The sequence below is a fragment of the Astyanax mexicanus genome, chromosome 20, assembly GCF_023375975.1.
Source record: "Astyanax mexicanus isolate ESR-SI-001 chromosome 20, AstMex3_surface, whole genome shotgun sequence".
Lineage (NCBI taxonomy): Eukaryota > Metazoa > Chordata > Actinopteri > Characiformes > Acestrorhamphidae > Astyanax > Astyanax mexicanus.
Window position 1 is genome coordinate 11,956,485 of NC_064427.1, and position 22,803 is coordinate 11,979,287.

At 39.2% G+C, this 22,803-nt stretch overlaps 1 protein-coding gene across 4 annotated transcripts; it reads right to left on the minus strand.

Annotated features, from left to right (window-relative positions):
* Positions 1-1,489: 1,489 nt before the first annotated feature.
* prdm15 (PR domain containing 15) lies at positions 1,490-22,351 on the minus strand. 4 transcript variants are annotated; one of them, XM_022681101.2, is made up of 25 exons: positions 22,245-22,351; positions 21,197-21,236; positions 21,004-21,097; positions 20,570-20,723; positions 19,967-20,119; positions 18,443-18,545; positions 16,170-16,373; positions 13,673-13,760; positions 13,100-13,221; positions 12,798-12,892; positions 12,487-12,574; positions 11,679-11,846; positions 11,432-11,526; positions 9,843-9,974; positions 8,956-9,099; positions 8,606-8,769; positions 8,365-8,444; positions 7,803-7,922; positions 7,531-7,662; positions 7,325-7,408; positions 4,975-5,061; positions 4,380-4,555; positions 3,959-4,039; positions 3,552-3,752; positions 1,490-3,103 (listed from the first exon to the last, which is right to left on the minus strand). In XM_022681101.2, exons 2-25 carry the CDS (start codon positions 21,225-21,227, stop codon positions 2,525-2,527), a joined length of 3,375 nt encoding a protein of 1,124 aa, XP_022536822.2. In that variant the 5' UTR covers positions 21,228-21,236; positions 22,245-22,351; the 3' UTR covers positions 1,490-2,524. The 4 variants fall into 4 exon arrangements, with proteins under 4 accessions (XP_022536822.2, XP_022536820.2, XP_022536821.2 ...); XM_022681099.2 differs by having other exon boundaries at positions 13,673-13,811; XM_022681100.2 differs by lacking the exon at positions 22,245-22,351 and adding an exon at positions 21,916-22,128 and having other exon boundaries at positions 13,673-13,811.
* Positions 22,352-22,803: the final 452 nt, after the last annotated feature.

Sequence of the window (22,803 nt, forward strand, 5' to 3'; positions counted from 1 at the left end):
ATTCATTAATTTATTCATTCAATCTGTTTCAAAAGTCAGCCTTCCACATTTTTGATTCTGTAATGTACCTTTTACACACAATATCTAACGAAGCTTAAGTTCTTTTTATTCGCCACTAGGGTTGACAACTTTCAGAATTAAAAATAAGGGACGCTTATGGAGTCTGAATGTGTCCGTGGAGCGGAGAGAGGAGGGGTTTCAATACGGGAAGCAAAGGACGACTCTGGAAGCCCATTTCCGCCACCTGAAGAAAAAAAAACTTCCTAAACTAAGTCATAATTATGAGATAGAAAAGTCATAATTATGGGATAGTAAGTCATAATTATGAGATACGAAGTCATAATTATGAGATGACTTTTTATCTCATAAATATGACTTACTATCTCATAATTATGACTTTTTTATCTCATAATTATGACTTACTATCTCAAAATTATGACTTACTATCCCATAATTATGACTTTTCTATCTCATAATTATGACTTAGTTTAGGAAGTTTTTTTTTCTTCAGGTGGCGGAAATGGGCTTCCATACTGGACTGTTCACTCCAGCCCAGTTTAAAAACAATCTTTCACTGTTTCCCAAATGAGAGCCTACAAACTCTACAAACAATCTCTGCCATTCTATCAGTAAATTACTGTACATCGCTACTGTACACTGGGGTATGGGAGATTATTTTTCAATTTAGTTATTCACTCAGGCAAAAATAAAGTATATTTTCTTTTTAAACTGTGATAAGCTACAGGTGTAATAAAATACAAAAACAATAAAAATAAAACAATGTATCTGCTTAAGAATTAGTTTTCAGAGACAGAAAAAAATATATAATAATATTGGGTAGATGTGTAAAATGCTATGGCTGTATTGGTGTCAATTAGGATGCTTAAAGGAGAACTCCTGAGTAAAATGGACTTTTGGTGTAGTAAAACATGATAAAAGTACTTACCTTTGATGAAAAGCACCAGATCCAGGAATATTAAATAGTAGTTTGTCCAAACATCCTTTAGACTGGGTGACACGGGGCATAATTTGTATATGTATATATATATGTGTGTGTGTGATTATCAGTACAGTAATGGCAGCGCACAGAGGTAAAGCTAGTTTTATGGGATGTAAACAGTTTTTTTGTGCAATTTTTTAAAGTTATTAATGCCTTGTTTTAACTGTCAGGGCTATCCAGATTCTAGCAAAGAGGTGTGGAGCTACTTTGAGCCTGAATACCAAAAAAAAGCGTAATAAAGAAGAATAATAAAAAAGCGATTTATCAGGGCAAATTATGCCCCATGTCACCCAGTCTGAAGGGTGTTTGGACAAACTGTTAAAATTTCTGAATCTTGGTACGCTGTGGGAGAAAAGAGGTGTGCTATTTACCAAAGGTATGTACTTTTTATTATGTTTTACTACGCCAAAAGTCCATTTTACTGATCAGCCACAGATGAAAACAAAGTCTTACTGATGAATACTGGAATAGATTAAATCCACTACAACAGTGATTATAGATTTAGTTTATTTAAAGCTACCTGGTGTGAAAATAACAAAAAGTTCATTAAAAAAGATCCATAGTCAGGTGAGCAGGTAAGACAGCTTCACATTTATCTTTCTTTCTTTGTTTCTTATCTTAATATACTTGTTTCTTACAAACAGCTTCTCTGAACTTGAGGAAGAACTTATGTTTCCAGTTTAGAACGGTCTCTTGCAAAAGACTGCAATACAAACGCAACAAGCCATTCAAAATAATATACATACAGCTTTGGTTTGCGTTCATATTAAACTAATAAATGTGACTGGTGGCATTATTCTTTTTAAACAACTTAAAATGCACTGTAAAAAGCACACATCTGTATGTGGTTTCCAAACTCTGCTTCTGCAATCAGCATTTACCTGCTCTTTTTTAAGCCCTTCCTTTCCAGGCCCTCCCCAGGCAGTATAGAAAAACCTGAAGAGGGGAATGGTTAAGTGTGTTAGAGCAGAAAAAAATCTTAGCTAATGCAGAGTAGAGATAGACCAGGATTGCTTTAAACTGCCAAGTGCAAAAGGGGAGCTCCACCAATTTGTCAAAGCTCCCGGGTGTAAAAATTCAGAGCGGGTTTGGTTTGAAACACTCAATTCACAGTAAGAATTATGAACATGCTGCCTGAAGCCTCAGAAGGTTATTTTAAAAATCACATATCATTAAAATGTGGAGGGATACATTTAGCTGTTCAGCAAAAAGTAGTCCACAAGGAAATTGTGTATGCATCAAATTTTCAACTATTTATCGCCATCCCCTATAAAACTGAAAAGACTTATGTAGGTTTACTAGTGGGTTTGGAAAGTAAATGAAATGGGACTATTTGTGTTTTAGTCATTTGATTTGATTCACTAACACTGTTGAAAATTTTCTCTAAAATGAACCACAATTTTACACCGCACCCCACTCTCTGACTGTCCCCACTCACTTTGAATGTCTTCAGTTTACACACAAATTTACACAGGAATTAGGAAAACTGTGTGGAGTTCCCCTTTAATTGTTTACTTTTAACTTTCAGTAGCTAAACATCTGTGGCGCTGTAGAGGAATCCTGCGTAGGTTCTGAAGTCTCAGGCTGGATCTGATGACTTTGCTCCATTGGGGGATGTGCTTGCTGGGGCAGCTGCTGCGAAGTGGCCCCCTGAAGTTGGGGGTCCTGGGGGTCCTGAGGGTCCGGTTGGGATCCATCTATTGCTGCTGTGACGTGGGTCCCATCAGCAGGAGTAACAGGCCTCCAGGCTAATGCCGTCTGCTCCATGGGGTGGGTTATGGGGTTGACAAAGGTGGTGAGGTTGATAAAGTGAGCGACAGATTGAGGAGCAGCAGGCCCCGCCCCTCCCTCGCTCTGCAGCTCTTCCGGACGGTTGTGTAGCATGGTGGAACCACTCACTGTATCAAAAGTCACAGTCAGGATGGAGTTGTCCAGACTCAAAGGCCGGTCGTTAGGCGTCAGGTGTCCCATGGCAACAGGCTGCAGGTTGGTGAACTGTGTCGGGGCGGGCGTGTTTATTGGAGTCACCGTGATGTTGGTCAGACTCACAGAACTAGAGGGAGATTCTGCAGCAGTGGTGTTGGGGTCCGCCAATACAACCACCTGGGTATGGTGAGAGGGTGGAGAGAATGATTAAACACATGTCAGTCATAATTTTTTATACACACATCCCTGCCACTTTATCAGAACCCACTCCCTTGTAACTTGCTGGTGCTCAAATAGAGACTGTACACTCAGGTTGTAAGAGTTTCTAAAAAAGTTGACGGAATAGAACCAAAAGGTGGTACCACTAGGTAGGTGTTTATTATAAATTGGCCAGTGATTAGAAACATAAGGTGGGTGCTTATGAGATAGTGGCCAGATAGTGGATGAACATAGTAGGCATGGCCAGAGAGTGGAAGTACAAAAGGAAGTGTTTCTTATGAAGTGGCCAGTGAGTGGAAGCACATGATGGGAGTGTCTTCCAGTGTGTCTTATTTGTTCAAAACACAGGTTGTAATAAGGTGACCAGAGAGTGGAAGCATAAGGTAGGTATTTTAATAATCCGAACCTGCTGAATGCTCTGTACAGCAGAGTTAGTCTCGTCTCCCACAGCGCTTGTGAAGGTGGTTTTGTTGGTGAATTCTGCATACTCATCTGAGTCTGACAGCTCCGGCTCCTCCAGCTGATGCTTCTGCTGTTTCTTATCGGGACTGGAGCTCTGGAGAGAATTCTCTGTAGAGAGGGGGGTTTTCTCCAGTGGCACAGATGGCTGAAACATACACACAGACAGAGGGAAAGAGAGAGAGAAACCACATAAGCAAGTATATTAGGAATTACTGAACACTTCCATATGATTTAGGAATGCAGTGGCTAGTTACATTACTGCTACTGTAGCTTCAATGTAAAAGAAACAGTTTAGACATAAAAGAGGTTTCAGCTGAATTATTACTTTAAAGACAGTTTCATAAAAGACACCTGTACTATGCTGATGGAGGAGGCACCAATAGTTGCAGAATCCTGAAGATCTTCAAAGCCCTCCACTCTCACTTGCACCACCTGCTCTCAGAAAGAACACACAGCAGATATGTAGACTCACTTCACACGCAAAAACTACTACAAAACGCACTGCAGTAGTTCAGTCATGACTGCATATATTTACACTATTTGAACAGTATGTGGACAGCTGTTATTAACTAGATGCAGATCCCCATTACCAAAGTAAAAGCTTGAACTATCCCCAGAGAAAGACACCATCCTACATCATGATTGGCATTGGGTGCTCATTGGGGCTCATGGCTGCCCCAGAGTGTCCTCTGTACCAAAACAATTGTTGTAATGTGCAAAGAGTGAAACTGTGTGTGTGTGTGTGTGTGTGTGCATGTCTGTGAGTGTGTACCTCAGGGTGTTTCCTGCGAAGGTGACGATTCATCGATGCACGTGTGGAGACTTTAGTTCCACACAGATGGCAGTCCTGTGCCTCCACCTTGTCATGTGTGAGCTGAACGTGTTTCTGCAACATGTACTCTGTCACATACTTCTTATCACACACTGTGCATGACCATGTCTTTCCCACTGTGGACGGAAACACACACATACAGCAAAAAATATAATCATGATCCTCTAATTTACTATACAAAAGGGTTTCATTTTTTTGCCACATTTAATATAGCAGCAGTTTAGGGGTGTTTTCAAACATTTAGGTCCGAAACCAAGGTTCCTGTGTTTGTAATACTGTGTACTTTTGATCAGGTCATCACGCAGATGGGCTGCATCTTCAGAGACTTAAAATTAATTGGTTTATACAGGTTGAGTCAAAAGTCACAGGACACGCTTTTATTTCAGAAAAAAACGAAAGGGAAACAGACAAATCTAAATACCGCATGAAGTTATGAGTGAGGGGGCCTAACTTTCAGTCCAAAATATGGTCACCATTTTGAATGCTACCATAATTTATTTCTGAAATAAAAGGGTTTCCTGCGATTTTGACTCACCCTGTAGAATGTTGTTAGTTTGGCCAGTTGCCTTTCTGTGCCCCCCTCCCCTCCACTCTGCCGGAATTTGACTTCCATTTGCGAGTCCTGTAACAGAATGAGAGTAACAGTTTACCCTCTTATATCCTTTATTTCTGTTTATAAATGAGGGTTAATCTACAGTAGCAGTGGATACAGAAATCACCAGCGTAATCTTTTGTACCCATATACTGCTGCATCTTGTTTGCATGCAGAGGAAAGTCTGATTCCTTTCTTTTTATGCTGCTTAATGGTTTACGATAGCCTGTCTCAACTTCCCAAAATTGGCCTAAAAGCTTAAACAACGTAGGTGTGAAAACAGCCTGGGTGGACACAGTTATTTTGTTACTGCTTCTGTCTCCCCCTCCTTTCTTACTGCTCTTCTCCCTTTCAAATACGATGTTGTCTATCAATGACCAGAGCTAATTATAATGCTCACGCCTAATACTGGGTAATACTGTTTCTGTAAAGCTGCTTTGTTCCAAAACCAGTTGTAAAAAGCACTATACAAATAAATTATATTTGATTTGATACTGCCGAGCCTATCACAGCTGCTGCACAGATCCAAAATCCGTCAACGCCATCGTTTGAACTGTGCTAATTATGAATTGTTAAACATTCACTCAATCCAGATACATTTAAATTTACTGGATGTAGCAGACGCCCTTATTCAGTGCGACTTACAACAATGCTTCGTTGTTTACTTTAACATAACCATAGCTAGTTTGTAGAAACTAGGATTCAGAGATACACCAAGCTGTAATTATTTTTTAAGATTAGTTTAGGAACTCTTCGAAAAAATGAGACTTCAATCGGCGTTTGATGAACACAAGTGACTCTGCCACCTTGGTCATAGGACAGAGAAGAGTAATGGATGTTTGTTGGAATGGAAACTCTAAGAGCTCTTGGTACAGATCTGGCATTGACCTTTGCCATCATATAGAAAGGAGCTGGTCCGTTTTTGGCTTTGTACAATGAACTGTATAATCTGACTATACTGTACTTCCTGCATAAGCTGTGATAGCAATTAATGTGACTGTTACCATTTTTGTTTAATAAAGAAATTGGTTTAATCATTTATTATAAATTACTACGTTTACTCACAGGCCTGTACCAATCCAGCTTCTAATCTGCATAAACAGGTAAACACTTTTGGTAACTGTCCTACAACAGTCTTCAAGTACTCTCAAGGGGTGTATACAGTCACTGCAAAATGTGTAAAAGACATACTGGGTGAGATACTCTACTCTTATGTTCAGGGCATAAGAAGGAAGATGGTGTCACATAAACAGTTTTCAAGTCGCAGAGGAGAAGAGGATCATGGTTGGTAGGAAAAAGGGTGTATAAGTGTATAATATAAATGTATATATACAGTCATATGAAAAAGTTTGGGCACCCCTATTAATCTTAATAATTTTTAGTTCTAAATATTTGGGTGTTTGCAACAGCCATTTCCGTTTGATATTTCTAATAACTGATGGACACAGTAATATTTCAGGATTTAAATGAGGTTTATTGTACTAACAGAAAATGTGTGACCGGTGCAAAAGTATGGGCACACTTATCACAAGAAGAAGCTGTATGGGAGAGTGATGCGAAAGAAGCCACACCACAGAAGCACGCCACAAACAGAGTCGCCTGAGGTTCAGGCGACTCTGTTTGTGGCGTGCTTGCAGAAATGGATTGTCCTTGACTGTTCTCACCATTCTTCTTCTCTGCCTTTCTGATATTTTTCTTGGCCTGCCACTTCTGGGCTTAACAAGAACTGTCCCTGTGGTCTTCCATTTCCTTACTATGTTCCTCACAGTGGAAACTGACAGGTTAAATCTCTGAGACAACTTTTTGTATCCTTCCCCTGAACAACTATGTTGAACAATCTTTGTTTTTAGGTCATTTGAGAGTTGTTTTAATGAGCCCATGATGCCACTCTTCAGAGGAGATTCAAATAGGAGAACAACTTGCAGTTGACCACCTTAAATACCTTTTCTCATGATTGGATACACCTGGCTATGAAGTTTAAAGCTCAATGAGGTTACCAAACCAATTTTGTGCTTCAGTAAGTCAGTAAAAAGTAGTTAGGAGCATTCAAATCAATAAAATTATAAGGGTGCCCATACTTTTGCACCGGTCAAATTTTGGTTTAATGCATATTGCACATTTTCTGTTACAATAAACCTCATTTCAATCCTGAAATATTACTTTGTCCATCAGTTATTAGATATATCAAAATGAAATGTCTGTTGCAAACACCCAAATATTTACAAATAAAAAGTATTAAGATTAATAGGGGTGCCCAAACTTTTTCATATGACTGTAGGTGCATAAGATGTACCTGTGTGAATGAGTTTGTGTGTTTCCATGGTGTTCTTCTCACTAAAGGTTTTTCCACACAGCTCACACATGAAGTCCTTCACTCCTGCAAGAGTAGTTGTGTTAATCCCACATTTTATCACAATAACAGCTTCTGCTAACTAATAAAATCACTGAGACTTTATGTGCATATTGACTAATAAAAGACTATGTGTATGTTTTCAGTACCTGTGTGTCTCTTGTAATGTTTCAGCATGTTGACTTTTTGGGCAAACTTGCGGTTACACTCTTTGCACTCATACTCCTTTATTCCCTTGTGGAGCTTCATGTGATGTCTCAATGCATGCTTGGTCTTCATTCCTACAAAAAAAAAAAATCACACACACACTTTTGTACATCTGTACAATCTTAAAGCACAAGTCCTTAAGGATTTTACTCACAGACTGTAACTTAAAGTATACTATAGGATCTATGTGATGCATGTGTGTGTATGCTGGCACCTTTTCCACATTCTGCGCAGAGGAAGTCTCGGATGTTGTCGTGGACTCGGAGGTGCTCCTTTAGCATGTCTTTTCTTGCAAAGGATTTTCCGCACTGCTCACAACAGTGGTTCTTTACACCTGAGTATGACATTACCTTATTTCACTCACAACGATCAAACACACTTCTACAATCACACTGAATTCACCAGATGCATATTTGTAGCTGTATTTTTGCATGTGTGCTTGCTAATACATATATGTGTGTTAGATATGTTAAATACAGAAGCCACATTACATCGGTGACAAGGACAAGTACGGTAAACACGGCTGTCTTGTCATGTGTACGCACATCAAAAGATCTGGGGTACCTTAAGATCATCTAAAGTATCTGAAACTCACTTGTTCACCTAAAGCTTCTCTCAAACTTATATTTTTACTAATGTGCCCAATGCTCACTTGTTTGTAAAAGCTCACCTGTAGAATCTGGATCTCTGTTTTTCACCAGAAGCAGAATCGGAGACTCACCACTTAAATCCCACCTGAAGTTTACATATTTACCTAAACTTCACCTGAGACTCACCTGTGTGAATAATTTTGTGTCTCTCCAGGTTGCCAATGCTGTTAAAGATACGGCCACACATTTCACATGGATGGATATACCTTAAAAAATAACAAAATAAACGTCAAGTGTGCCTTACCAAAAAATTCAAACCTAATAAAAGATGACTAAAAATAATAAATAATTAGACAGATTAAACATAGCAGATATCAAACATATTAAATAGATAACTATAGTGCAAAATCTGTTTAACGTCTTGTACCTCTGTACAGCCGGGTCAGGGAGTTGCTCCCGGTGGATGACAAGGTGAGCATTGTAAGTAGCTTTTAGGGCAAAGCGACGATTACAGATACCACAGCCGTAGCCTCGCTCTTTATGCATCTGCATTATGTGCTTCAGGTAATCTCGCCCTTTAGCAAACGTCATCTGTCATACAGTGTACAACAAATACAGTCAAACACCAATCAGCATGATCAGCAGATACTGAGCAATTCATATTCTTCACATCAGTTAGACATCACAATTATAACAGCACATAAACTACAATTGTAACTTCATATAAAAAGGAACTAATGTTTATAATAAAAATGATAGGTGTGTTGAATGGCTAACCTGGCACTTTTTGCAGTTGTATTTGTGATGTTCTGGGTCATCTTTTTCATCCTCATCATCAGAGAGCCCATCACTGTCCTCCATGGAGATTCCAATTCTTTTAATGAAGTTTTCTCGCTCCTGCTCATCCATCAGTGCTATGTCCTAATCACAGAAAAGTGAAAAACCTGCTCAGTTGCTCATTGGTTACACTACATTTTCCTTGCTTTTTATTTTATTTTCTCACATAAAAGAACTGCTTTTTGCAATTAGCATATATACATAGCTGTAAAAATAACCTCTCAAATATATCAAAGTTGTGAGGCATTAAATCTACAGCAGTTTAGTCTCACCTATTCAGTCTACAGCAGTTTAGTCTCACCTATTCAGTCTACAGCAGTTTAGTCTCACCTATTCTCAGTCTACAGCAGTTTAGTCTCACCTATTCAGTCTACAGCAGTTTAGTCTCACCTATTCAGTCTACAGCAGTTTAGTCTCACCTATTCTCAGTCTACAGCAGTTTAGTCTCACCTATTCAGTCTACAGCAGTTTAGTCTCACCTATTCAGTCTACAGCAGTTTAGTCTCACCTATTCAGTCCACAGCAGTTTAGTCTCACTTATTCAGTCTACAGCAGTTTAGTCTCACCTATACAGTCTACAGCAGTTTAGTCTCACCTATTCAGTCTACAGCAGTTTAGTCTCACCTATTCAGTCCACAGCAGTATAGTCTCACCTATTCAGTCTACAGCAGTTTAGTCTCACTTATTCAGTCTACAGCAGTTTAGTCTCACCTATACAGTCTACAGCAGTTTAGTCTCACCTATTCAGTCTACAGCAGTTTAGTCTCACCTATTCAGTCTACAGCAATACCTACAGTCACACTCTCACACCATCATCACCCTCTCACCTTAAAGTGGACGTGGATATGGTCTCGCAGGACATCCACTCTGAAGAACTTTCGTCCACAAATCTCGCAGGTGTACTTCTTGTCCCCGTGAGTCAGCAGGTGCTTGTTCATGTTACTGCGACAGGAAAACACCTAGTGGAGAAAGCAGTGGAAGGATTTGTGGCCTCTGAACTGACCTTATGATTAATTCACATATTCAGCAACAGCCACAGCACCCCACTCATCATCTCAATTTGACTGCATTTAATTAAAGCTCAAAAAATGTCACAATTTACATTTTTGTTCCCAATATTCGGCCAAACCAAACAAAAAGAAAACACTGGGCTGAAGGATGAATACTGAACAACTTTTGCGAATTTTCAGCACTGAATGAATTAAATATCCTAAGTGCATTTATTTCTTGCTTTTCAAAAAATGCTTTGACAAAACTGCAGTTTAAAATATGCATTAAATACTTAAGACTTATATGCTTATTTTAAATCCCAGCATCATACCAACAAAGCACATTAGCACATCAGCTATGTTTTTTTAAAAGAAAAAAATGCCTTCAGCTTTGATTGTGGCACACATTCATTGTGGCATTGTTTTAATAAACTTCTGCAATGTCAGAAGATTTATTTCAGTCTAGTGTTACATAATTTTTCAGCAGGATCTTGCATTGGTAAAGGTAAAGTCTAACCACTGCACAAAGCCTTCTCCACCACATCCTGGGGTTAAGATCTGGACTATGTGGTGGCCAATCCATGTGTGAAAATTCAGCCCCATGAATCCAGACATTGTCATCTTGGAATATGTCCGTGCATCAGGGAAGAAGAAATTCATTGATGGAATAACCTGGTCTATATTCAGTATATTCAGGTAGTCAGCTGACCTCATTCTTTCAGCACATACTGTTGCTGAACCTAAACCTGCAGACTAACTGCAGCATCAACCCCACATCATTTACTTACTTAAATCCAGATGGCAACTTTTTTTGGTCAGACAGTGTATTTAGCTACTTTAGTAGTGCAATTATAGTCATAAAATATACATAAGCAGTGCTCGGCTGTTTCCAGGTTGAATCCAGGCCCTGGCTTGTATATAGATGTACTTCTGTCCTAAATGCTTGGCTCACAATCAGTCCAAGACACATGTGCAACACCCCCACAGAATTTCAGCAAGACTTTTAGTAAACACACTACCTCAGCTAATTAAACTATGCTATCCATGTTCCACTACTGCAAAAAAAAATCCTATCATTAGAGAAAACACTGCAATAAAACTTAAAACACTTATTACACTTTTAGTATAAAATATTTGTCTTTTCACATATTCAGTAAAGAAAATTTCAGTAGCCATATATTCATTGCATCCCTGTTTTATAGCGTTTTTAATATTTTATATTACAATCTGAATGTTTATATTATTACTTCTGTAAAATACATTTAAAATTTTACTCTTCAATTTGTTACAATAAAAAATTGCATAAGTTTCTCTGTAAAGGGCGTGTAGAAGCCTATTTAAATTTACAAACGCACATTACAAAGCTCAATGTCATTTTAACCAGCCTTGTGCATTTGTCTGCACAGTAGGTTTATGCAGGTGGGTACCTTGCTGCAAATGGGACAGGCCGATGGCTCTTTCTTGTATTTGGAGGCCTCCTCTCCACTCGACTCCAGCTCCTCTCTCTTCATGCACTTTGCACCTAAGAAACCGTAGAGCCTCAATTTAATATGAGTTGTAAATTGAAAAATAAAAATAGTTCTATAAGCACGTTATTTCAGCACAGTGTGTGTGTGTGTGTGTGTGTGAGAGAGAGAGAGAGATTAGGTGACAGTAACAAACACTGAAGCTTACCCATCATGTGACGTCTCTGATGGTCCTGCATGATGTCTTTTCTGTAGAACATTTTGTTGCAGATCTCACAGGAGTACAGCTTCTCTCCGTGCTTCTTCTTGTGTTTGGAGAGGTTGCTGTTGGTGGAGAAGAACCGCGAGCAGATCTCACACTGAAACGTCTTATCATCTGAGGGGAAAAAAGTTTGATTTCATAAGTAATCACCTTACATTTAGTCTAATATTTCTCAACATGAAATTGTTGTAAGAATATCCTCCTAATATTTTAAAAATTAGGATGGTCTCAGAATGTAGAAGTTATGTAATAGTAATGTATTAATTTTTAAGTGTATTTTTGTTAAAATGTCTTTCCAATTCATGATCATAAAACACAGAAAGATTAAGTAAAACGACACTGAATAAAAGCTGTGGTTTAAATGAAGTAAATTTACTGTACATTTCTAAAAACAGTTAAAATTGACTCTTTATTTGCAACAGAAACAAAACATCTGCAGATATGATCACTTGTCTCGCTTCATTTTAAAAAGAAACTCTCAATGATCAGCTGACCACACCCCCACAACGAAGGCCTTTGGATAGGAAAGTAGGATTTAACAGATTGCATAAAAGGTCCTAGATCTTTTGCCCTCTACATTGGACAAATATACATTGCCAGGTCTCAGAAGGACAGCAGAACATCTCCAAAATAATCATTTTAGGGATGGGTAATGCATGCATTTTCTTTTTTTCTTCTGTAATATTTAGATATTATTTGTATTCTTACATTGTATTAACAAGACAAAGTTTTTTTTATTTTAAGAGAGTCTTACCAGTTCGGCAGTTATGAAACTTCAGGGCGTTCTCAACCCGGAAGGACTTTTCACATGTAGCACATTTATACCTGTACTCCATATCGGGCTAAAACACACACAGTAGTATATTACCATCCACAAAACTCTAACATTAATCACAGAAAGGACAAACTGATTCTGCATTGCTATCAAAAATGCAAAAGTAAAAAGCAAATTCTTGTTTATACAATTTAATGGTTTGTAGGATGAGGGCAAAAAAAAAAACACATTAGTAAATTAAATTAGAAAATTAGTAAGGAGACACACACACACACACACACACTATGTACCTCATTCTTGCTGTGTTTATAGGAGATGTGCTGCTTCAGACTTTCTTTTCGGCTGAACATCTTGTCACACTCATCACACTTAAACAGTTTATCACCTGGCACACACAGTACACACATGTGCACACAATAAAAACACAGAGAAATCAACGCAAAACAGCTTTACATCAGTCAAACATGAATAAACCTTAATACTATTGAAAATCTGCTGTAAAACACTGTACAGAAAAGCACACACATCAGCTGGTTGGTTGTGATATTGTTATTAGTTATTATATTCCAGAAACCATCAATCTGTTTATTACCGTGGGAGCGAATGTGGCGATTGAGGTTGCTGCTATTTTGGAACACTTTGCCACAGAGACCACACTGATACACCCGCTTATGGTCTCTCCCCGGCCTTAGAAAACGCTTCCTTATAGCAGACCTACAGCAAGAGAGAGAGAGAGAGAGAGAGAAAGAGAAAAGAAAGAGTGGGAAAACAATTATTAACACAACCAATAACAAAAATGCTTTATATCATCATATATTTTATATCATAATACATTTATATGGTGGAATTTCGATTGTTTGGCTTTGCCATCCCTCCACTTCTAACTTTATTGAAGTTTAATGACTCCAGGTCATTTTTGCCAATTATTGTTATTATTATTATTATTTCCATCGTGAAAGACATTTTTTTCAGTTTTAGGTGTTCAGGTACATTACCTTCATCTCTTAATATTTTTCAAATCTTGAACAAAAATGTAAAATTTGTTTAATCAAAATAAAGATTTTTATCTCACATGGGTTCCCTGGAACTTCTTCTAGCTTGTCTTCACGCACTGTAAATGAAGGTCTCCAAATGTAGATTAAAATACAAGTGTGAATGTTCTTACTTTGAAAGAGGCATGTGACCACGTGTGTTTTTCGTCAGCTTGACCTGCAGGCCATCTCCATCACTCATGAAGTCCTGAACGTCCAGCACTGGCAGGGTCAGATCAGGGGTAAAAGAGAAGACCTCAGAAACGGAGTGGTCTACACACCAACAGAATAAATTGACAACTCTAAAAACTCTAAACTCACACCTGATGCAGCAGTTCAGCCCGAATATCTTTAGTGTCTGTCTGCTTTTTCAAATTTATAATAGAGCTACGATGCAATGGAGACTTATATCAGTCCTAACTGATCTACATACGCTTTTAGTATGTTAGCCTTGTAGCTCCCGTGCTAACTGATGGGTATAATCGCCAATTCCCATGAGCTAAAATAGCCTAGTAGCTCCAGTGCTAACTGGTGGGTATAAGCTCCAATTTCCTATTAGCTAAATTAGCCTTGTGGCTCCACGGCTAACTGGTGGGTATAAGCTCCAATTTCCTATTAGCTAAATTAGCCTTGTGGCTCCACGGCTAACTGGTGAGTATAAGCTCCAATTTCCTATTAGTTACATTAGCTTTGTAGCTTCAGTGCTAACTGGTGGGTATATGCTTTAAACTTCATGTAAGCCACAACAATAGGGAACATAAATAAATAAACAGTCTGCTTAAGTAATACCACCCAAAAATGTATATGTTTGCATGGTTTTACTAAACACAACCGGGGGGGGGGGGGGGGGGGGGGGGGGGGGTTTGTATGATCATGACTATCCAGAAGGTGCATTTTCTTCTGTTGAAGCCATTTGGTTGTTGATTTACTTTTATTTCTTGGGTTGCTGTTCTGTTGCATCATCCATCCTCTGTTGAGCTTCAGTTGGCGAACAGATGGTGTACTGGAACAGTTGTTGTTCCACCAGGACTATAGGGGGCGCAGACTTGGCTATATTGAGTCAGTTAGTAAATAGAATAAATGAACTGGAGGTATTGTTTTTTCTCATGAGGCAAGCAAGCAGTGTGTCTCTGCTAATCCAAAAGTATCCACTCCTTTCTATCCCTTCGAGTGGCAATATGAGTAAGTGTTAAGTTGTATGTAATTGATAGATGTTAGGCATGGAATTATTGAAGTACATTTGAGATGTTTTCAATATGTTAAATGTCTCAGAATAGTAACTCATATCTGTTCATTTAAAGTTCATGTAATGTGGCTGCTTAGTTTAAATGAACTCTTTAATGCACCTTATACATTGAAGGAAACGTTGATTTGATTTAAGTGGACATATGATTTGCATACTGAGTATTTTTCTTTTTTTTATTGATTCAGTTTCATACTTTCTTGCATTAAATCCTGTCCAAACACAACACTTGCCTGTTCCTTGGAGGAAGTGATGCAGGAGAGAGTTTAGCTGGCTGTATAGGACACAGGGTCACATTGAGTGCAACAGTACAGATGGTCTTAAGGTTTCCTGCAAAATGTCTTGGTAAACTTGGGAATTCATTTTTCCGATGGCAATCCATCCAGGCCCTGAGAGAAACCATATTTCACAGTTGGAATGAGATTTTGTTGAGGGTGTGCAGTGTCTTTTTTCTCCACACATAGCGTTGTGTGTTTCTTCCATACAACTCATTTTTGGTTTCATCTGTCCACAGTATATTTAGCCAGCAGTGCTGTGGAACAATGTTTTTTTTGGACAGCAGTGGCTTCCTCCGTGGTGTCCTCCTATTAACTTCATCCTTGTTTAAAGTTTTCCTTACTGTAGATTTGTCATCAAAAATGTTAGCATGTGCCAGAGATTTCTGTAAGTCTTTAGCTGACACTCTAGGATTCTTCCTCACCTTATTGATCATTCTGCGCTGTGCTCTTACAGTCATCTTTACAGGACGACCAAACCTAGGAAGAGTTGCAACAGTGCTGAACTTTTTCCATTTGTAGACCATCGGTCTTACCGTGGACACAAACATCAGGACTTTTAGAGATACTTTTGTAACCCTTTCCAGCTTCATGCAAGTCAACTAATTTTTGAACATAGGTCTTCTGAGAGCTCTTTTGTGTGAGGCATGATTCACATCAAGCAATACTTCTTAAGAACAGCAAACTCTGTTAAAAACTGGTGTGTGTTTTTATAGGGCAGGGCAGCTTTAACCAACATATCTAATCTCATCACGTCATAGCTCCAATTAGCTCTTAGAAAAGGCATTAGCCAAGGGGTTCACATACCACCCCTCTCACTGTAAATGTTTACATGTTGTGTTCAATAAAACCAACTAGATAAAACTAAATTAGCCTTGTAGCTCCAGTGTTAACTGGTTGGTGTAAGCTCCAGTTTTCTGTTAGCTAAATTAGCCTTGTGGCTTCAGTGATAACTGGTGGGTGTAAGCACCAGTTGTCCATTAGCTAAATTAGTCTAAATAGTGAGAAAAAAGCTTCAAGTGTGTCCAGTGTAAAACTTTAGACTGAACAGTTTGAGTGATTGAGATATTATATAGAGCTTCCACACACACTCTCACTGCCTTTCCCCTTTACCTCTGAAGATCTCAGACGTTGCAGTAGAACCTGATTTCTGACCCTTGATCTTGCGCTGTCTGCCCGGCCTCCGTTTGGTCCCAGCCGGAATGGGTGCTGGGCTGGCGTTGCCATTGCTGTCCAGGGACACCACTGCTGCCACATGCAGGACAGGTGAGGGTGTAGCGGGTAAGGCCGTGTGTGCTGGAGGGCTGAACAGCTGGCCTGAGACAGAAAACATAAACTAGTCACTTAAAAAAACAAACTAGTCACTACTGCAACGCGTTGTTGGCTGGAAGTCCACATAAATTACTCCATAAACTTCAGCTAGTTCAGAATGCAGCCGCAAGAGTGCTTACTAGAGCTAGAAAGTTCGATCACATTACACCTATTCTTTCATCCCTACACTGGCTACCTGTTAAATTTCGTATAGATTATAAAATACTTCTCCTGATGTATAAATCCCTCAATGATCTGGCCCCGCATTATCTACAGGAACTCCTTACTCCTTACAATCCGCCGCGTTCACTCCGCTCCCAAGACGCTGGCCTGTTAGTAGTCCCGCGTATTAGAAAAAACTATGCAGGAGGAAGAGCTTTCTTTTATAAAGCTCCCCAACTTTGGAATAGCCTCCATATTAATATACGGGACTCAGACACACTCTCAATCTTTAAATCTAGACTCAAAACATTTCTATTTGCTCAAGCTTTTGAGTAATGTCTCATTACAATTTTCTTCCTCTTACAGCTTATCCAGCAAATATAAACCCTGTCCTAATCATCTGCTTTCTCTTTCTCTCCCCATGTCCTGAGCTGCTGCTGCCAAGTGCCCATCCCACTCCAGCAGAGTTTTATAAAACCATTCTAACCCCTTTTTCTTCTCTCCCCTCTCTGTTCTCTCTCTCTATCTCTCTCACATGTGCTGAGATGCCTGGCCGGCCGGTCGGCCTGGATGTGTCCGTCTGTGGTTCCAGCTTTCAGGAATCAGCCCTGTCCTTCTACTCATCTGAATTATTACACAGCCCTTCTAACTCCTGCTTTTTGTTTCTCTTCCTTTCCTTTCTGTTTTCTCTATCTATCTCTTTTACATGTATGGAGATGCCCTGTTCCTGATGTTCCCAGCCTGGCTCTCCACTGCCCGCTGTGTTGTTCTCCGGCTCTGCAACCCTGCACTGACTAAAATTAGCACACTCAGTATCTGTTTCTGTATTAGCCATAGCTCTATAGTTTGTGCCAATCACATTCTTATATTCATAAATTAGTACCTGTTATATTAGCCATAGTTCACATTAATTCTCTGTACTGTTTTTGTTCTGTTATTTGTTTGTTGTTTGTTGTTTGTTTGTACTGAGCGGGTCAACCCGAGTAGAATGGGTTCCTCGGACTGAGTCTTGGTTCCTTCCAAGGTTTCTTCCTCTTAAAGGGAGTGTGTCACCATAAAATTGGCATCTCTGTGGTGCTGCTCATAAGAGGCGTGGACCTGTTTTTCCTGTAAAGCGGCTTTGTGACAACCTTTGTTGTAAAAAGCGCTATATAAATAAAATTGAATTGAAATTGAATTGAATAAAATATTAATTATTATTTAAAATTTTTATTATTTTTTTTTCCCATTTTTCTCCCAATTTGGATGTCCAATTGTCCCACCCCTTTGTGTGTCCCCATCACCGGTGACGCCCGTGACCCTTGGAGGATGCGGACGAGCACACGCCTCCTCCGACACGTGTGAAGTCAGTCACCCCTTTTTTCGAGCTGCTGCGGATGAATCATTGCCTGAGCGGCTAGCGCACTCGGAGGAAAGCACAGCGGCTAGGCTCCGATTCATCTGCTCACAGACGCCTCGTGCCGCCCAGCTGATGGCAAAGCTGAATGAGCGGGGGTTCGAACCTGCGACCTCCCGCTCATAGTGGCAGCGCATTAGACCGTTGGACCACTCGGCGCCATAAAATATTAATTTAATATAATTACAGCAAGTGATCACACTGGGACCCACCACTATCTGTCACTTTGGCTACAGTGGGTGCTGTTGTTGTAGGCATCCCTTGAGGGAGCCCTGGCTTTCTAGACACCATTCCTAAAAATCAGCACCGATAAACAATAAAGAACTGCATCAAATGCAGTGATGTAGTCCAGACTGAAATGCCACAGAACTGCCACAGCTCTCTGAACATTTTAAAGTTGGGTACAAAATCCTGGTAGTTCTCAGTGGGTGAGTGGCATATACGTAGTACAATTTAATTGCATTAATTGCATTACATTCAGTGTTGAGCTGCTTTTAGCCATGATGTGTGTGTTTACCTGCTGGCGGTGGAAGTCCAGGTGGTTTCAGTACTGGCTTCCCCATCTTTTTAGCATAAAAAGCTCCGTACCACACTCTGAGCTCCACACCAGGCAGAACATCCTGCAGAACAACAAACAGGATTTACACTTACACTTTTTCTTCTTAAGACTTAAAGTTTAAATTGTCGATAGTAAAATAGGCAAAATGGAATTATATTTGTATTAGTGATATCAATGACTTAAAAACATTGTATTTATCACAACAATATCTGTGATTAAAAGGGAGACAAAATAATTTTGTATTTTTGTATGCCTGACAAAACAGACAAAAGCCTTTTTTCATTTAAAAAAGCTTTACTATAAAATCTCAGGGTAGTTTTGGTGACTTTGACTTGTGTTTTGTAGATTTAAGACTATCTTTTGAAGTGCAAAGTTTAAGTCAAACGTTTAACAGAGAGTTTTAGGCTCAAACATGTGGAAGCTTATATACCAAAGCTTTAATGAAGGCAATGAATGCTAGACTACCACAGCTTGCATGGCTCAAACAGTAAACTCCTCCAAATTAAAGTTTCAGCAACATTTTAATAGGCAAACAGGCAGATTAATCCAGGCAGATAAGATAACATACTAAAATAATATGAGCAGCATCTTAATTAAAGATTAATTGCATGACAGCACTAGTCATTAATGAATGGATATAGCAAATCTAAGAATTGTTTTTTTCCTGAACAGCAGAAAATGTAAATGTTGATACGAATGAAATTTTGTAAGTAAAACGTTTGCTTGAGTTGTAAAAGTAGAAAACTACTGAGAAATATCTGCTGATGCAGCCAGATTAATGTGGACCTTTTTGTTTGTGTTATGGCTTAACTGATGTTTATAAACTAATCAATAAGCATTACCAAAAATGAGAAAAAAACATTTGTAAATCCACATTCATTCCTGCATTCCAGGCCTGCATCACATTAAAAAAAGTTGGAATGGCAAAGCATCTCCCACTTTGTAATGTTACCATATCTTTTCAACAGCAATTAACAGACATTTTTGCACAGAGGAAACAAGTGAAGTACTTCAGGTGATATTCTGTCCTATTCTTTCTGCAGAAACATATTAAGGTGTGCCACAGGAGAATTTTTTTATTTTAAAATTTTCTACATATTGTCTGTTGGGGACAGGTCAGGAGTGCAGGCGGAATAGTCCAGTACCTGTACTCTCTTCTTCCACAGCCTTTGTAAAGTATGCATCAGGTGGTTATACACTGTCTTGTTGAAAACTGCATCGACATCCCTATAAAAAATGTGGTCCTGAAGGCAGCATGTGTTGCTCTAAGATGTCAATGTACTTTTCTGCATTAATGCTGCATCACAGAGGTGTGCTGACACAACCCCATACCATGACAGACCCTGGCTTTTAGTTTCCGATTACACTTTTTTTTTGGTTTTGTTTCCCCCCCCCCCCAATCTTTGGTTTTGGACTTATGGTGTTCAGTACATACAGTAAATACAGACAGAAGTGTAGTTTGCTATGAAGTGTGAAGTGCACCTCAGAGGTATTAAAGTAAAGCTCGTCATCCTGCTGGTATGCTGTCAGATTCTGGTGCTTGTGGTCAGTCGCAGGTCTAACCAGCATCATCCAGTTACAGTCATCCTCATTAGACGTATCAAAACACACCACAGAGCAGTCTTTCTGAAAAATCTGTCAACACAAAAACAGTGCATTCTAGTATTATTCTGTTCCCATCAATAACATGACACAGCAAAAAATTTCACACAGTGGAATCTAAAGATAATTTTTCTTATAATATTGTTCATCTGTATTTTTTTTCCTGACAAAGCCTTTTTCAGTAGTATACAGATCCCTTCCTGTGCACCTTAATGGTCATCTTGACACAGGCAAAAATGCTTAACATGTTTTGCAACTTTTTAGAATTTCTTTATTTAAATTTAGTGATTTCTGAGCCAATTTAATTTGTAATGGGTGTCACAAATTGTAAAACTATCTGCTCTATGATCTTAATTTTTAAAGATTTGCTGACAGTAACCATCACAGAGTGTTTTAACAGAATCGATCAAAATAAAAATATCTGAACACCAATATCTGAAGTCCTGCAATAAAATAATTCCCTAAACATATCCCAGAGTTCACCTTCAAAGGAAACACCCCCTCTGTGTTCAAGTTGTGGACCCTTTTGGCTTCAAATGGTCCAAAGCGAGTTCTCTTGACGAGGCGCTGGAGAACATACACCCCCTCGATTCCATCCTCAGCCTGACGAATCTGCAGACTGTTTGGCAAAGACGATCTGAAAGAGAGTGGTCAATTTCTATATGCACAATGTCCAGCATATTGGTCCTTTACTGGTTCCTGAAAACACTCTATACAGGACAGTAATATATGGTGCTGAAATAAATTACTGAAACTTTATACAACAGTTTATTCACAAGTCATAGAGAAGAACCATTTAAACAGACAGAACCATAACAACTAATATAAAAAAAAATCTGAATGCTTAAATAGTTTAGTACATTGTAACAGCTGCCTTTACTAAAAAAACAAACAAACAAAAAACCTATTTTACTCACCTTGCCCGGCTCAGCACAAACGAATCCTTTACCGTGACCACTGGACCCAGCTCAGGACACTCCGAGTTGTGAAACTGTCCACAATCCTCACACCCTAAAGCAAAGTACATTTCAGTTAGCAAGGAGACAATTTATCAGAACCATATATACTGTGCCTTCACTTACTACCTTAGTCACCAAAACTAACACTTACAGATATAGTCATCTGGTGCAGGCTCTGCCATCCCGTCAGCCTAGGAATGTATAAAAAAAGGAGTAAAAACCACATTCACTCAACCTTATTTAACATACTACATTATCATTACCCTGTATAAGAATGCAAACATTTTCTTTAATACTGCGGTGATTTTAATATTAAAAGTCATCAACTATTTGATCATAACTCATCCACAGACACACTAATAGGCAGGGTAGGGTGTTGAGAGAGCCTTGTTGTGCAGAAGGTGAGTAATCACTCTCTTTTAGATACCCAGGCAAGCAAAAGTATGTTTTACCAACATTTCCATCTCTAATGCACAGAGACAAAGTTGATCTCAGACGTCAGAATTTTAGGTTGATTCAACATTGATTCAAAGTTATGATTTTATATGTATGGTTAATCTTTACTTTTATTACATGTGTATATCTAGTTTGCATTCTATGTGTGTTGGTACAGTGTAGAAAGGGACATTTACATTGTATTAAATGTAAATTCAATTACATTTTACTAATTATATTTGTTTAGTTTTTGAAGGGAGCACATTTCTCCTAAAAGCATTGAGATGCAGAATCAGACCCCCAACCATTTAGAGCCTTTAATGGAAGTTGATTTAAAAAATATGTAATACAACCAAATACCAACGTTTATTCAACGTTCTTTGCTATCAGATTAATGTAGAGTAAGCCAACAAATACACACACACTCGTACATACATGCGCGCGCACACACACACACTGTGGCTGGCTACATGTTTCTGGAGCCGGATGAAGTGAATGGGAGTAAATCGCAGGGGGACAGTGGTGCACGGATCTCGGATCCGCGCGCAGAGCTCCAGGATTCGAGCGGACCTTCAGCTCCGCCGGGTTTTGTCTCCGATCTCTCCGCCGCGCAGACACAACAAAGACCAGGCGGTGCGCAGCTCGTGCACACGGAGTCGGGGCGCGCGCCCCGCCGAGCGGCCGGGCCGCCCGGGCCCGCGCGGCGAGACGAACCCCGGTTCCGGAGCAACAGAACCGAGCCTGACAGAAAATAAAGCGCTTACCTGCGTTAAACAGCTCTACATTTATTAACAATTCCGAGTCCGGGATCCAATCCGCTCCAGAAACCGCGCAGGACCGGAAATACAGCGAGAGAGGAAGCGGATGGGTGTTGTAGTTTTTTAGGTTCTTAGATCGCGCCGTTTTTTTTGGACTACAAACAAGTAACCTAACCTAGCCCCCAGAGTGAGAACTGACAGTACACAGAGATCAGCATGTCAGAAATACATTCCCATTATTGGACCAGCCTCAGTTAAAGTAAAACCAGCTCAAAGAGGAATACTGTTTTTATGCAGAACCCTCCGTTAGCATATAGCTAGCTAACACATTCACCCACATTTCACATCTCTGCAGAATTCAGAGGAAGAACACAACAGGTAGATAGAGCAATATAGCTTCATGTTGATAAATCTAAACAAATACACAAATACACACTGAATAAATGTTTTTTAATCTTTATGATAGACAAACAACCCCTATTTAGCATTACTGATAGTTTATAAATTCTGACTTGAATTGCTCATGCTCCTTTTAGGACAAGGTGCTCCCCACAAATAATAATAA